Source organism: Poeciliopsis prolifica, unplaced genomic scaffold (assembly GCF_027474105.1).
Source record: "Poeciliopsis prolifica strain line A6 unplaced genomic scaffold, Auburn_PproV2 SCAFFOLD068, whole genome shotgun sequence".
In the NCBI taxonomy this organism is placed as follows: Eukaryota; Metazoa; Chordata; class Actinopteri; order Cyprinodontiformes; family Poeciliidae; genus Poeciliopsis; species Poeciliopsis prolifica.
This window is the reverse complement of record NW_026562443.1, coordinates 1996175-2011804: the sequence shown is the minus strand read 5'-3', so window position 1 is coordinate 2011804 and position 15630 is coordinate 1996175. Positions and strand designations below refer to the sequence as shown.

The window sequence follows — 15630 nt, the reverse complement described above, 5'->3', positions numbered from 1 at the left end:
TAGTCTATATAATGTCTTTCAGTTGGTGATGGAACTGACAAAGGAACTTTTCAGTCATATTATAATTTATGGAATCAGCCGATATTTACTTAATGCTTATATACAACTGAAAAAGGTTCACAGTTTTCAGTAATATTTTTTGTGAAGAATTATCACATAGTTGCTTTTTGTTGTCTGAGTTTATCAAGTGCTAAAAACATCAACATGAGAATCTGTAACAATCAAAATGTGATTCAACTTTTCAAAAGCAGAATCAGTAACTTCTGTATGAACCAAATGAATCTAACTTTGTATTTTTCAATGATGTGGTTCTGACTCCACAGCTGGTTGGCTAAACCTTTTGCCCTATTGACTCACACACAGCAGATGAGATATGATGTGTCTTTAATATAACAAATCATAAAGTCGCAAAACCTTTTGTGGGTCTGATTGGAGCAGATGGTGATCAGAGTTATTACTGGATCCTACAAAATGTGGCTTAAAGCTGAAATGCTGTTGCTTGGATATGTAAAATATATATTCTCTCTGCTAATAAATCTACAGTTTAGTTTCTGCCAGTTCTCGAAACAAGAGAGAACAAAGTCAGTTTCTCTTTATAAAGGCCCATAATTGAATTTTACTTAATAGGAGTCATGATTTGGCTCCTGCATATTTATGAAATATTTCATCCTATTTGATGATTGATCTGAATGTTGCCATGTTCTACGAACAAATGATGCAATTTGTCCTGAGAAAAATTTCGAGAAACAGGTGGCGGTTATATTATGATTATTTTTCTCACTCTGTCAGCTTAACGTCACACAGACTCGATGCCATGGCATTCTGTCTGTTGCAGATCTATGTGAAGTTTTATTTTGCGATCATTGTTAAGTGATCCCGAAAACTCTTAGCTAACTATGCGTCGTCAATATGTGGATTTTTTTTTTTTGCCATCATGTGACTTATGCACCTGGGATCATTTCAGAGAGGAGGTGGTCTCTGTGGCTTCCTCTCTGTCAGGGGGTCACGTGTTCTACCACTTTCACTTTCAGCCACTCCCATCACCCTCTGCTCTGCTATTCTCACTGATTCATCATGAGTTTGTTCCAGCTCATCCCGGCCCTCGCTTGATGTCACACCTCAAATCTAAACTGTCACTCTTTCAGCCAGGATTAACTCATATAGTCTCATGACACCTCCTGTCTTAGTTTTCTCTGGCCGAACCGTCCTAAACAAACACTTCATTCAAACCCTCTAAACCCGATCAGAGTGCCCAACCCAGATGACTCTGGACGAGGTCGTCATTCTGTTGGAAGAAGAACCCCACTGCCAGACTTTTAGGGAAGATAGTCGGTGTAGATTCGCAGTCTCAGAGTTCCACAGCAAACACACTAAAAGGTTTCATTTTGGGGCGTATTTGACAACATGAATCTCGGTCCACACGTTGCAAACAGAACTTCTTATAACTGTTTCAACTAAGGCTTACTTCTTCTTACGTACTGTTCTGGAAAGGACAAATATTTCTCTTACCAATATTAATGGCTGACCTCCTTGAATTTTTTTTTTTTTACTACTGCGAAATTATCTCAGTGGCACAAAATCAAGTCAAAATCAGTCATGGAAGAAAAACATACATACTGTAACTGTCAGTAATCTCAGGAAATTTAAGTGGACTAATCTGATTATCAGTAAGGATGTCTTCAGTGGCTTCGTAATGAAAATTGCAAAAGACGTGGACCCCATAAGTAGTTATGACAATATATACTCATATTCATATATGTTTGTGTTTATATTCAGATCATAAATGCATGTAGTATACTTATGAAAATAACTTAAATCAAGGCTAACTGTACAGAGTTGATCTTAAACTATAATAAATGGAACATTGACCAACATATTTGATGTGTATTGATGATTTTGGTGATGGCACTCATCACAGTGTTCGATACAGTCAACAATAGAGAAAACCAGTATATCTTGGTTTTTTTATGATTTTGTATTTCTGTGTTTTTATGATGTAAAGCACTCTGAACTGCCTTGTTACTGAAATGTTTTACACAAATAAACTTAATTAGTTATGAAAGGCTTAACAATCCAGGTTAACGACTTAAAGAGCTGCATTCAACAGCATGGAGAGAAGTCATTTCTACAGGATGTCAGGGCAGGGTGCAGTGCATCATGGGACAGATTAATCTGAGAAAGAAATCAGATGAAATTGTTTTATTTGGGTGAAAAAGCAATCTTAAATATATATTTACATCGATAACAAGGTGATTATTTTTAAACTTTAAGCATCATCGGGGAACCAACTATGTTTTCTGACTGCACTGATTTAGCAGTGAACTGGTTCCAGTTCCTCGACTTTTAGTCATTTTCATCTTGAAGTGGCTGGAAGACAAAATACATCAGTTATTAATACTTCTTCATTTCTTTATTTTAATTATGTTCAATAAGCATATGTCTGGGTTCCCACTTTTGCAAAATAAACTTTTCACAATATCAAATAAAACAAAGCTGCAATATGCAACTTTGATCATTTCTTCTTACATATTTGTTGAAACTATTGCTATGTCACGACAGTATGGTATGACACATAATCTGTGGAAAAAAAATGAGTTCCCAGTGCTACCAAGAAACAACCAATCAGAGTGGGTCTTGGTGCTGTCAATCACTCTCTCCTTCCTGTGGCGCTGCTCATCCTCACTCTCTCATTCTCTCCTTGCTCTCTGCTATACTGCAGCTAGCAGAGCCTGTAGTGAATGCTCAGGCTAATGAGCATGGCCATGATGATGGCAGATAAACTGTTTTTCTGTAATGGTAAGTTGTTTCTCTGTCGTTAGCACATTTAGCAGCAAGTACATGAGAATTAACACTAATTGGTTGTTTTTCTTCAGGAGCTGTGCTTTTCTCCAGACAGGGACGAGGTGAAGGAGAGCAATCTTTTCAGAGATTATTTCTCAGTCACAACATGGCAACAGTTTTAACAAATATTTAAAAAACATTGTTAATAAAAGTTGCATATTGGAGCTTTAAGGACACTATAATTTGACTGAATCAAATCGGCTATTTTTGTCTCAGACACCCACCGTGTAAGCTATTTCCCCAGGTCTGGAATCTGGTCTCTGCCATTGGATGTTGGCTAGAATCTTGAGGACGACCAGGCCAAAGGCTACGACTAAAGCCCCTAATGCGTTTCCTAACACACCCTCAGGTGGAAGGCTGGAGTATGTGACGTTGCCTTTTCTGTAGAAAGAAGCAGATGTTACGATTGAACATCACGATGTTATGTCAAAGGTACAAAGTTTTAAAAGCAACACAAAGAGAACTCACAGGACGAAGAAGAGTTTCTCGTTGATGCCTGAGATGCAGGCGGCGGTGGAGAGCAGCAGGATGCTGCCGCCCAGCCACACATGGACGGGTTTCAGGAGTTTACGGAGCAACACGGGAGAGCAGGGCAAGAGGAAGCCTGCGAACCCCACGCCCCACTGGTGGGTCAGAAATGATAAAAAGAACAAATACATTAACACTAATGAAAACGACAAGATGTATTTTGTCCTATTTGAAGCCAGATACCTGAAGTGCAAAAAGAATCACGGTTGTGATTCCGATCCAGCTGTGTAACGAGTACAGGTTGGGGGTGTTCTTGGCGTTGTGGACCTCGAAGACGGCACAGAGTCCCAAGACGGACATGATCAGGGAGCCCAACATCAGAGTGGCATGAAGCAGCTTCCAGGGGAGTTTATTCTGACCCCAGGTCAGCGGCACGCGGTACACCACAGCTCCTGCAGAAAAACCAAAACACAGCCAGAACTTTTAATAAAAATCATGTGTTTTCAGAGAACACTCCTCCAACGCTGCATCAGCCTCACTGCTTGCTCGATGTGAACCTGACTAAAGGTTGAGTTATAGACTCGCTTTCTAAGGTTTATGTTGTGATTACAGTTGAGACTGATGTGAACACATGCATCTTTGTGCAATAGAGTAACGTGTTCGTGTATCTTATGCATTCTCAATACGTGTTCCAGCAGCGCCGTGTGTGATCAAACTTTATCAGGTAGAAAAGTAATTTCCTTTATTGTCTCACAGTGGGAAAGCGCCAGTGTGACAGAGGCAAAGCGACAGGCGGCTGAAGCATATAGATTCACACAACATTTAAAATATACAAAAAAACAATTTAACGACAACATCTACTTGTATTTTCATATTTTTTGTCAACTTTTAATACTTTAACCCTGAAACCAGGTGGGCAGCTGGCGGACTGCCCTAACCCACCCACCATGTGGGTCATCTTTTATGGAAGAAACTTAATTGGGTTTATGTAAAAAGCTGTTGCTGAAACATGGACATTTTCATTCAGACTGACACATACAAACAATATGAATGCTTTCATTTCTTTTTTCCCCATCTGCATACCAATAGATGAGACTGTGACAATTTACTGACATGAAATAGACAGAAAATCTTCATCTTCCCTTTTCTTCCAAACTACTGAGCTTGGTTGGTCATGCCCAAGTCGGTCGCAATGAGCAATTAACCGCATTATAAATTAAAATGAATTTGATTTCCATTCTAGCCATGAATTGATTGGTTTCTCAAAATAACTTATTTAAGTAGTCCACACAGACCTATTGTATTTTAATATTTTATGAATGACAGCTTTGCTTACAGAGAGACAATCTATTTTAGTCATCGTTTCGTTTGTGTGTGTTTTTTTTATTTCCATCTTATTTATTATTTCTGGTTGTTGTTTTATCTTTGGATATTGAAAATGTCTTCCAGTTCCAGTGTGAAGTGTACTTCCCAAAAATAAAGTTCACTGGGAAAAATTGCACCGACTTGTCAATTACTTGGAAAAAGGTCACAAAAATATCATTTACAACAATTACTCTGACAATTTATTATTCAGCAAAATTTGTTATTGTGGCAAGCCTAGTCATGTGTTCCCCATGTGTCTCACAGAAAAGTCGCGCTTCAAATCAATTCAGCTGACTTGAGTGAAAACAGCCGGAAGACCATTTTGTTCCGACTGAGCTGAGCAAGACTTATCCAGTCTCTGAAGGTAAATGGTAAGGTCATGCTCCGAACTCAATCAGAGACTAAACAAATGCCCCATCTGTAACTGGCACAGAGGTCATGTTTCAACACAGGTTGTATAAAATAAACAGTTTGGGTCTGGAGCTTTAATAGAACTAATAGATAGAATAATAGAACTGGAGCTACAACACACAGCAACAACCCAGCGTGAGTTTCTTGTCAGTGAAACTCCAGGTTCATCAATATGGAGGAAGGCAGTGTGTGTAGATGAAAAGCCACAGCTTATTGTTTCAATGGATCTCCATCAGTAAGTCAACACACAGGAGTCATTCAGCTCACCAGGGAAGAAAAACTCTGATTTCACTCAGAGAAGCTGAGTGGGATACAGATTCAGCAGCTGCTGTTTCACATGTACATTTCACATCAAATACAATCATGTGCTGCAGATGTAGAAGGAGGTGTAAATATAGGTATTCCCCTAAGAAAACAAAAACCTCACTTTTACTTCCTTAAACATATATGTTGGAGGTTTGAGCATCGTAGTTGGTAATTAATAAAGGTAATGCTCAAAAATAAGTCATATGATACGCACACAGTATACAGAGAAAGGCATTGCCAGTTGTAAGACCATTCATTATTAAATCTCAGGAGGTTTAATAGTGTAAAATATGTAATATAAAATAACTTTTGTTCTTGTCATATTTTAGATATCTTGTTTCAATTTGGAACATCAGTATAATCTACTGATGAAACTGTGGAAATTATGATTTAGTTCTTTTGGTAGCAATACAGATATGAATAGTTTTGTGTTACAATCAGTTCTATGGAAATGTGAAGAGTTTTGTATGATTTCATTGGGGAGCTAATAATTCTAACCTTAACTATATTCCAATGATCCTGACAGTCCAGCATAACTTTATCACGAGTCATATAATTTTTTTAAAGCTGAAACAATGGCTTTTTGTAGAAGTCAACATGCCTTCAACTGTAACAAAAGATTAGTTCCTCTGGCTTTATGCAGATACTTCATGCAGGTTTACTGCAGGTTCTCCAGCCTTTCTTAATTTATCTTTTGGACTATAAATTTTGGACCATCGATCGTTTCTTCGGTCAGTTCTATTCTGTTTTGGCGTAGTCCCTTTTACCTGACCATTTCCAGATTAAGATTTTACTTGGCAACCCAGTTAAAACATAGCTTTGAATCATCCACAAAACAGGAACTGAAGAGCTAAACTAATGTTATCACTACAACCTAGCAAAATTGGATCCTTACACACTTCCTCCTTCTGTCAAGGAAGTAGTTTTAAAGCAAAAAAAAAGTACAGTTTAATATAGCTAACAGTAGTTATTAGCGACTGCCAAACCAGGTCGCCGAGCGGCTGAATAGGGGAATCTTTGTTGACGCGCCAGCTGATCAAAAGAGCAATCCAAGTTGCATTTAAGTTTATTTATTTTGTCAATATCCAAAACTTCACAGTGTCCACACAGCATAAAAACGGATCCGTAGAAAAAACAGTGAATAAAGACAAAATGTGCTAAATGGATGCGGTCAGCAAAAAGTAAACCTTCCCCCATCACCCACTCACTAAGATCACCCAGGTGAGCAACAGCTGATCTATAATCACCAACAACATCACGTGATCCTCACTACACCTGTCCACAACATTCCAGCCCCTAATTATTACATCATTACACAGTAATAATTACTCATTCAACACCATTACCTAAGATATACACGACATCAAAACTCACATTGAGACATTACATTCAAATAGTCCATGAAAGTCATTTTCAATAGTCAAAACAGTCTTTTTCCCTTTTTTTTTTTTTTTTTTTTTACAAAATAGTCCATCCATAGTCAATCGGTCAGTCATAGGCCAGAGGTTACCAGCACTTAGCCTAAATATAGTCAGTCTGCGATGTACATCTAGTTGTGGTAAAGTCAAGTCAAAAGGTCATGTCAAGAGGTCGGTCGAATGCATTGTCTTCATTGGTCGGAAGTCTCCTGAAGAAGGCATATCTTTGTGATGGGTCTGCATAAGTGGCTGGTTGGAGTCTTAATCCAGACCTGACGTACAAGTCCATTTTTGTCTGGCACAGTTTTTGTGATTCTGCCGATGATCCAGGAACCACGAGGTGCAGAGTCATCCATTATAAGAACCACATCTCCAGCAACAAAGTTGCGTCTAATCTTCATCCACTTTTGGCGCTGTTGAAGTTGAGGCAGATATTCTTTAATCCATCTTTTCCAGAACAGATCAGATATGTATTGGACCTGTCTCCATCGTTTCCTTGCATAAACATCCTCTTTCTGGAATAAACCTGGTGGAAAACTTGGGTTAGACTTGAGTAGGAGAAGATGGTTCGGTGTTAGAGCTTCCAGATCATTTGGATCGGTGGATTCCAATGTAATAGGTCTACTATTGAGGATTGACTCCACTTCACAAAGAACAGTTTGCAGACCTTCCTCGTCCAAATGCTGTATTTGCAAAGTGGAAGTAAGAACCTTTCTGATGGAACGAATCAATCTCTCCCATGCTCCACCATGGTGCGACCCAGTTGGAGGATTGAAGATCCATTTCACTCCCTTCAGCGACAACATATCAGAGATCTTTTCCTGATTCCAATTTTCAATAGCTCGTCTCAGTTCTCGCTCTGCAGCCACAAGGTTGGTACCATTATCGGACCGCAGTTCTTGTACTTGGCCTCTCCTTGCAATGAAACGTCGTAAGGCGTTAATAAAAGAGTCTGTGTCGAGAGATGAAGCAACCTCGATGTGTACTGCTCTTATCGCCAAACATGTGAAGATAACTCCATATTTCTTCACAATACTTCTTCCACGCTTCACTTCAAATGGACCAAAATAATCTACTCCAACAAAACTAAAGGGGGGTTTCTCAGGGGTCACTCTGCTTTCAGGCAAGTCAGCCATTTGTTGCTGGCCTGCAGCTCCACAAAGCCGTCTGCAGATCACACACCTTGACATGATCTTTCTAATCAATGTACCAGCACCAGGAATCCAATATTTCTGATGAAGCTTTGACAGCATGAAGTTCCTACCTCCATGACCCACCTCTTTATGAATATATTGGAGAATAAGATAAGCAATGTGAAGATCTTTAGCTACAATGATAGGATGTTTAGAATCTTCAGACATGGCAGCCTTACTGAGACGTCCTCCAACACGCAGCACATCATCCACCAGCACAGGATTTAACTTATATATGTGACTGCTTCGTTTAACATTCTCTCCCTTTTGGAGACAGGAGATCTCTTCAGAATATTTTTCCTTCTGGCAGAACTTGATTATCTGCATCTCAGCATCCTCAATCTCTCCCAATGAAAGAAAGCCAGTATGTAGCTCAACCCTATGATGAGCAGCTTCAGACTGGGTTGTTTCAGATGCAGATGGAAAATATGTCTTTTCTCTTTTGTGATGCAAAAGCAATGTTTTAAATCTCAAAATCCAACCCATCACTCTGACAAGACGAGTCCACGATGAAGCACGACGAATCAAAAAGGTCAGAGGATGATCGTCATCTTGTCTGGGGAACACACCGACAGAAGCAGATACTTTAACTTCAGGGTCTTCATGTGGAAGTTCCTGTAAGTTCTCTGGGTTTACAGGCCAATCTGTCTCTGGCTGTGTAAGAAATGCAGGACCAGATAACCATGTAGTGTCATGTAGAAAAGGCTCTACCTTCATGCCCCTGGAAGCAATGTCTGCAGGATTATTTTTTGTGTCCACATATCTCCATTGGGAGACACCAGAAGCGCTGAGAATCTCTGACACTCGGTTTGCCACAAAAACACGGAACCTGGAAGTCTTGTTATTGAGATATTTCAATACAGAGGTGCTGTCTGTCCAAAACACTGAATCTAGGAGAGGTAGCCTTAGTTCTCTTTTCCACAGTATGTCCATGCGAACTGCCAACACAGCCGCAGTCAATTCCATACGAGGAATCGTGACTGGTTTTAAGGGTGCTACCCTGGACTTCCCCATTATGAAGGAACTGTGCATTTGGGAGAAACTGTTCTGCAATAACAGGTAGGTAACAGCACCATAGCCCTTCTCACTCGCATCTGCGAAATGGTGTAATTGAGCAGTCATCGCTTTCCCAAAATCAGCAGATTTCAAACATCTTTTGATGCTGATGCTGTCCAACAGATGCAATTCTTCCATCCAACTTTTCCACTCTTGAGCAACCACTGATGGAACAACATCATCCCATCCTATTCCCTTCTGACACAGGTCTTGAAGGATTCTTTTAGCTACAAAAATGACAGGAGCTACGAATCCCAGAGGGTCATAAAAGGTGCTAACAGTGGAAAGGATCCCTCTTCGGGTCAATGGTCTGTTTGGGATGGATATGCAGAACTTAAACGCATCTGACTGCAGACACCACCATACTCCCAATGCTCGTTCAACAGGCAAGATGTCACAATCCAGATCTAAGTTTTTAACCTCATTGGCTCTTTCCTCCTCAGGTATTACTGCCAAGACGCTACGGCTATTACTTATCCACTTTGTTAAGTGGAAACCGCCTTTGGCGCAGATGAGTTTGAGGTCTGAGTAAAGAGATATGGCTTCCTCTTCAGTGCCTATTGAAACAAGGCAGTCATCCACATAGAAATTATACAGAATGGTATCAATCACCTGCTGGCTGAAATCTGCATTGTTGTCTTCTGCACATTTCCGCAAGGCATAGTTAGCACAACTCGGAGATGATGTTGCTCCAAATAAGTGAACGCTCATGCGGTACTCCTGCATGCTCTGATTGAGATCACCATCAGGCCACCAGAGAAACCTCAACAGGTCAGCATCTTTCTCTGGCACACGCACTTGATGGAACATGGCTTCAATATCAGACGTCAAAACGACAGGCTCTTTTCTGAACCTCGTCAGCACTCCAACCAGGCTATTTGTTAAATCGGGACCACTCAGGAGCTGTGCATTGAGAGAAAAGCCCTGGAATGATGCAGCACAGTCAAAGACGACCCGAAACTTTCCTTTGGTAGGATGGTACACCCATGGTGAGGGATATACCAAACCTTTCCATCATTGCGCCCCAAGTCTGTGGTTGGCACTTTTTTGGCATAACCTTTAGATAAAAGGTCTTTCATAAAGGCAATATAGTCCTTGTGGAAGTCTTTATCTCTGATTAACCTTTTCTTTAAACTTAAGGCACGTTGTTCAGCAATTGCACGGTTATCAGGCATTCTTATGTCTTGATCTCTCAAAGGCAAGGCAATATTGTAGTGTCCATCACACAAGGTTACTGTTTTGCTGGCCAACTCTAGAAACTTAGAATCTTCCTTTGACAGCCCCATCTGCTCATCATGGCTGTTCTCAGGAAAATCTATCTTGAATTGTTGCTTCCATAGGTTATCCAATGTAACAGCAGAAATTCTATTCATGGTGACAGTTGACATACAACTTGTTCTTTCCCAACATTCTCGTTCAATTGGACCATTCACTGTCCAGCCGAGCACAGTTTTAATGGCAAAAGGTCCATTACCTTTGCTCCCGATGACCTCCAATGGTTCTAGAGCTCTGGGCATGTTCATGCCAATCAAAAGCTCCACCTGTGCTTTGATCTCGGGCAAATGAACACACTTCAAGTGCGGCCAATTAGCCAGATCTTGTTGCTTCGGAATATTACTCAAATCTACAGGCATTTTGTGCTGAGTAAAGAGGTCAGGCATGTCATAATACATGTCACTGTCCAATCCAGCAATTTCAAGTTCAGGTACAATGAAACTGTCCACAACTTTCTCTTGTCCCATGGTGCGCAAGAGAATCTTTGTTTTTCTCCCAATGAGATTCAGCTTATCCAAAAGACCCACTGTACAAAAGGATGCTGAACTCCCTTGGTCCAAAAAGGCATACGTTTCCAGTATCCGTTGACCTTTCTTTGATTTCACCTTGACTGGTACAATAGCAAGCTTGCAGTCCTGTCCACCAGCCCCAGTAAGACCACTCGTCTGAACTGTGTCAGGAGATTTCGCTCCTTCAGCAACGAGTTGAACTTCATTCTTATTGTTATTGTGAATATGGAGTGTGCTTGCATGTCTGAAACCACAGATTTTACACGAAAGGCGTTTTCTACATTCTTTACTGATATGCCCTGTACACAGGCAACCAAACAAACCATTTCTCTTAAGAAATAAAATCTTCTCATTATGAGGTTTCCTTTCAAAAAGAGAGCATAACTCCAGTTTGTCCACCTTTGCAAAACAAACAAATCTTCACATCAGTGTGATGGTCTTGAGCCTCTGATGGATTATTTCTCTCAACAGCAGAGGTAGTGATGCCAAAACTACTTCCTGAAGTTCTTGGACGAGAAAAACGTTTCCCTCCATCTGTGCTCTTAGCTGATGAATTTATTAATGGAGCATCACTTAACTTTCCAAAGACAGGATCTGTAGTAATTTTGACTTGACGCTCAATAAAGCAAACAATGTCAAAAAATGTTGCTCTTTGATGCTGCTTCTCCTGAATGTCACATGCTACTGTTCGCCATTTATCTTTCAATTTATATGGCAATCTTTTAATCACAGCAAGCATATTAGCAGGTGTATTTAATTCAGAAAGATAATGAAGATCCTCCATTGCATTACAACACTCACGTAAGAACAAACAGTATGCCTGAAGAGATTTTCCATCTTCTGATTTAATCAATGGCCACGAATGAACTTTATTCAGGTAAGCAGATGCAATAACATATCCATCTCCAAAATGCTCATATAGCATAGTCTTTGCCTTTACATATCCACCACCATCAGACATATGTTGACAGCTTTTGACAAGTTCATTGGGCTGCCCCCTGGTGTACTGTGCGAGGTAAATGCAGGCAATCGTCAGGATCATCAGTCTTTGATTCAATGACCTGTTCAAATGAGCGCATAAAGGCCTGAAAATGAAGTGGATCGCCATCAAAGGGTTGAATTTCTCTTTTGGGTAGCGAAGACAGACTTTGTTGACGAACCAACATGCAAGTTAATTCATTTTGTTTCTCCATAATGGATAACAGATTTTCATTGGTTGCTGATTGGGCAACTTGCTGCAGCGGCATATTTGATAATGTTCCGCTTAAAGGACGAGTAGGTCCAAAACAAGAAGGTGCAAACCTTTTCTTTGTCACATTTTGTTGCACTGTTTTTATTTGAAGCTCTGCATTTTCATTAACTGCATTTCTCTTTGTCTGTGGAACAAACATTTTAGCATTAAGAGTTTCAACAGCATTTTCTTTTGTTTTAAAATAGGATTCCATACCATTAGATTTCTGTGAAGCTGAGCTTTGCACTGCAGATCCAGTTTTCAACACATTTACTTTTGCAGCAGTTGCAGCTATTTCTGCTTCAAGTTGAAGCTGTTCTTTCCTTTTCCTAAGTTGCTCCTCTTGTTCTTCAATAGCATGTTTTACTTTGAGCATATTTTGACGCGCGAGCAAAGCTGCCATTTCAGCTTCTGCTCTGAGACGTGCAGATGAAGTTGAAGATACTTTGGAGCTAGACCTGCTTCCTTGATTTGAAACACTGTCAGATGGCAACACATCATCTTGAATGTCATGCTGGAGATTGGCAGACAACTGAGGCTCCATTTGTTCTTGAACCTCCACTTCTCCTGATGGAGTTTCCTGTGACAGTTTAATGTCAGAGGATGGTCTGCTTGAACATTTCTTTATTTCAGAAAGCCATAATTCAACATCCTCAATAAATCCTTGGTTGTATTCAGTGATACTTGAAAACCATGCATTCTGTTTATCTTTCTCATCAGGAGGAATTAAAGGCATCAAGGATTCATGCAATACAATGACATCTTTAAACAAGTGTGTCAACTCATCCAGCAGTAATTTTACTTGTGAATAATTCTTATCTTGCATTAGCTCTTTCAGAGATGAAGTTACACTTTTCATTTTCTTCACATGCTTTTTCCGCTCTGTTTGGAGAGTTTCAATTTTATTTGCAAGAGCTTTCTCAGTGAGAACAATCGTTCTTTTATCCTTATCAGGTTTCTCGACAACAGATAATCCACTCATTTTTATCCAAATAAAGGAAACTTTCAGGAAACGTCCTTAAACTTTATTGAACGCACGCAGAGCCACAGCACACACTCGCACACCAAGGTTCGGCATTCCCACAGCAAAACGTAGCGGGGGCGTGTCACCACAACAGCTTCATGTGGCAGAACCAAACTGCGATTAAAAGCTTTACGCAGCACCAAACATTTGGGTTACATACCACTGTCGTCTTCTACTTCCCTGTCAAACGATTCTCTTTCGCGGGCGTCGTGGCGGTGGCGTGGGCTCGCGTTGGCGTCCAGCTGTGAGACAAACTCCGTTGTTGTTTCTATCGCTGTTTTTTTACTTTTTTGCTGACAAATATTAGCGACTGCCAAACCAGGTCGCCGAGCGGCTGAATAGGGGAATCTTTGTTGACGCGCCAGCTGATCAAAAGAGCAATCCAAGTTGCATTTAAGTTTATTTATTTTGTCAATATCCAAAACTTCACAGTGTCCACACAGCATAAAAACGGATCCGTAGAAAAAACAGTGAATAAAGACAAAATGTGCTAAATGGATGCGGTCAGCAAAAAGTAAACCTTCCCCCATCACCCACTCACTAAGATCACCCAGGTGAGCAACAGCTGATCTATAATCACCAACAACATCACGTGATCCTCACTACACCTGTCCACAACAGTAGTGTTTTTGTACCAAAAAGACATCACTAAGTTGTGTAGCAAAAACATTTGCTGCCACGTGATTTCCGATGGTGTTCTTCAAGGCTCCGACTTTGGAATCAACAGTTTTAGAAGCAGTTTCCCCGACTAGGGATTTTGTTCAAGAAGCAAAAAATATTCAACACAACTGGAACAGTGATAATACGCAGCACATCTGTCGCTGAGCACTGCCAGTCCGCTGGCTGTAAAAAGTTTACCAGACCTTTAACTCTGCTAAAAATTTGATTCTGAATGTCACAGACAGTCATAACATAGAAATAAAACAATTTTAATTTTAGGCTGAGGTTTACTGTTTAACCAGCATGAGATTGTAAAACTAACTTTATATCAGTATAATGCCTGTGTGTAAGTGTTAATACTCTATAAAGGTCAACACTAGCTCAAGTGCTAACTTCCTATTGTTAATATCAACTGAATGGCTGATCACATGGTTCCATAGTAAGAGATTATTAACCCACACTGTGAAACAGGATGGATGGTACAGGTTCTGCATTTGTGGGGATCACCATCACTGAGGAGTTTTACCAATAACGCAAAAACTGTTGTACCACATAACACCTGACACTCACATGATACATTATCCCAATACAAAACCCATAATCATACTGACTACTCAAATACACCTACAGCATATCTGAAGAAGAAACAGAAGTGAGACAGAGAAATGAAACTGCACAATCCAAAACTGTGAAGCTCACCTACCGTAGCCATACAGAACCAGCAGACCAGTCACCATCAGCACCGGGTGCCAGTTGAACTGGTGTGGAGAGCCGTCCCAGGCAAAGCCGCCCCTCCACCGGCTGTTCCAAACACACACACACACCACGCAGGCCAGCCCCAGAGCCAAGCACAGCAGGTAGCACAGGTAGAACTTCACAGTGGAGCTCATCTGAAAGGCAGAGGAAGAACGATGTGAATCACATTTCACCTCACTTTTCTGAACTTGCAGCAGTTAAAAAGCTGCCACAGGAGTTTAATGTCATTTAAGATTCTGGAGCCATTTTTCAGAAACAAGTACAGATGTCAGAAGTCCTCAACAAGCAGTGCCCTCCCAGGTTGAGGTGAACAAACCAGCTCCTCCGTCAGAGCTAAGAGTCAGCGGGATAACCTTACCTCGACAACAGCCACTGGGTTGTCTGACAACGGTGCGCACACGCTACACTACTGTACCATCCGCGAACTGAGCTCCACAATATGTAAGAGTTACTGTAGCCCCTCCCCTTCCTAAGTTTGCTCACACTGTCAGTCGGGATCGTTTCGTTTTCCTTCGGCGGAGTTTCGCTTTCAACCTCTGCGCTGAGGTTGGCGAGGGGGAAACGCTCAAAGACGGTGGGGAACGAGACGGGGCAGTCGGGAAATTGAGTCCCACTCTGCTCCATCTTCAGCCCTCGCGGCGAGAGGCAGGTGGCTGTACAGATGGAAAGATCACAAGGAAAATAAACACCGCGTTTTTAGAAACCACCAGTCGAAAAATAATCTCTAGAAATTCTAGGAAAGAATTTTTGCCTAAAAGCTTCCAAACAGAAAACACAGACAGGCGCTTCAGCGGAAGATGTGTGTTAATATTTAACCTCTGGCTGCGCGTCGTCTTTAATGAAGACGTCTTATCGGCGTGCCTGGCGCGAGGCGACCTCCAATTTTCCAGTTTTCCAAATTAAATATAATAAAGGACTAACCTTAAAATGTGTATCATTTACAGACAAATTGGCCAGCTGACAATCAAAAGCGGCGAATAATTAAGTCCAGGTGTGAAGGAAATAGGTGAACTACTTTCAGGGACAAATATCCCCCTCACCTCTCCCGTTTCCGTGTTGCAGGCGCAAGTCACTGTGGGAGATGTGGTTTTATCTGTCATAGGCTGGTCGGACAACC

The 15630-nt window shown here is 40.9% G+C and overlaps 1 protein-coding gene across 4 annotated transcripts; it reads right to left on the bottom strand.

The window, feature by feature from the left end:
- Positions 1 to 2184: 2184 nt before the first annotated feature.
- On the bottom strand, positions 2185 to 15569 carry LOC129351628 (lysosomal membrane ascorbate-dependent ferrireductase CYB561A3). Of its 4 annotated transcripts, none has more exons than XM_055020581.1 (7): positions 15554 to 15569; positions 14997 to 15166; positions 14461 to 14647; positions 3553 to 3761; positions 3310 to 3464; positions 3066 to 3222; positions 2185 to 2367 (listed from the first exon to the last, which is right to left on the bottom strand). In XM_055020581.1, exons 2-7 carry the CDS (start codon positions 15135 to 15137, stop codon positions 2344 to 2346), a joined length of 873 nt encoding a protein of 290 aa, XP_054876556.1. In that variant the 5' UTR covers positions 15138 to 15166; positions 15554 to 15569; the 3' UTR covers positions 2185 to 2343. The 4 variants fall into 4 exon arrangements, with proteins under 4 accessions (XP_054876556.1, XP_054876554.1, XP_054876555.1 ...); XM_055020579.1 differs by lacking the exon at positions 15554 to 15569 and adding an exon at positions 15330 to 15547; XM_055020580.1 differs by lacking the exon at positions 15554 to 15569 and adding an exon at positions 15435 to 15547.
- Between the last annotated feature and the right edge of the window lie 61 nt (positions 15570 to 15630).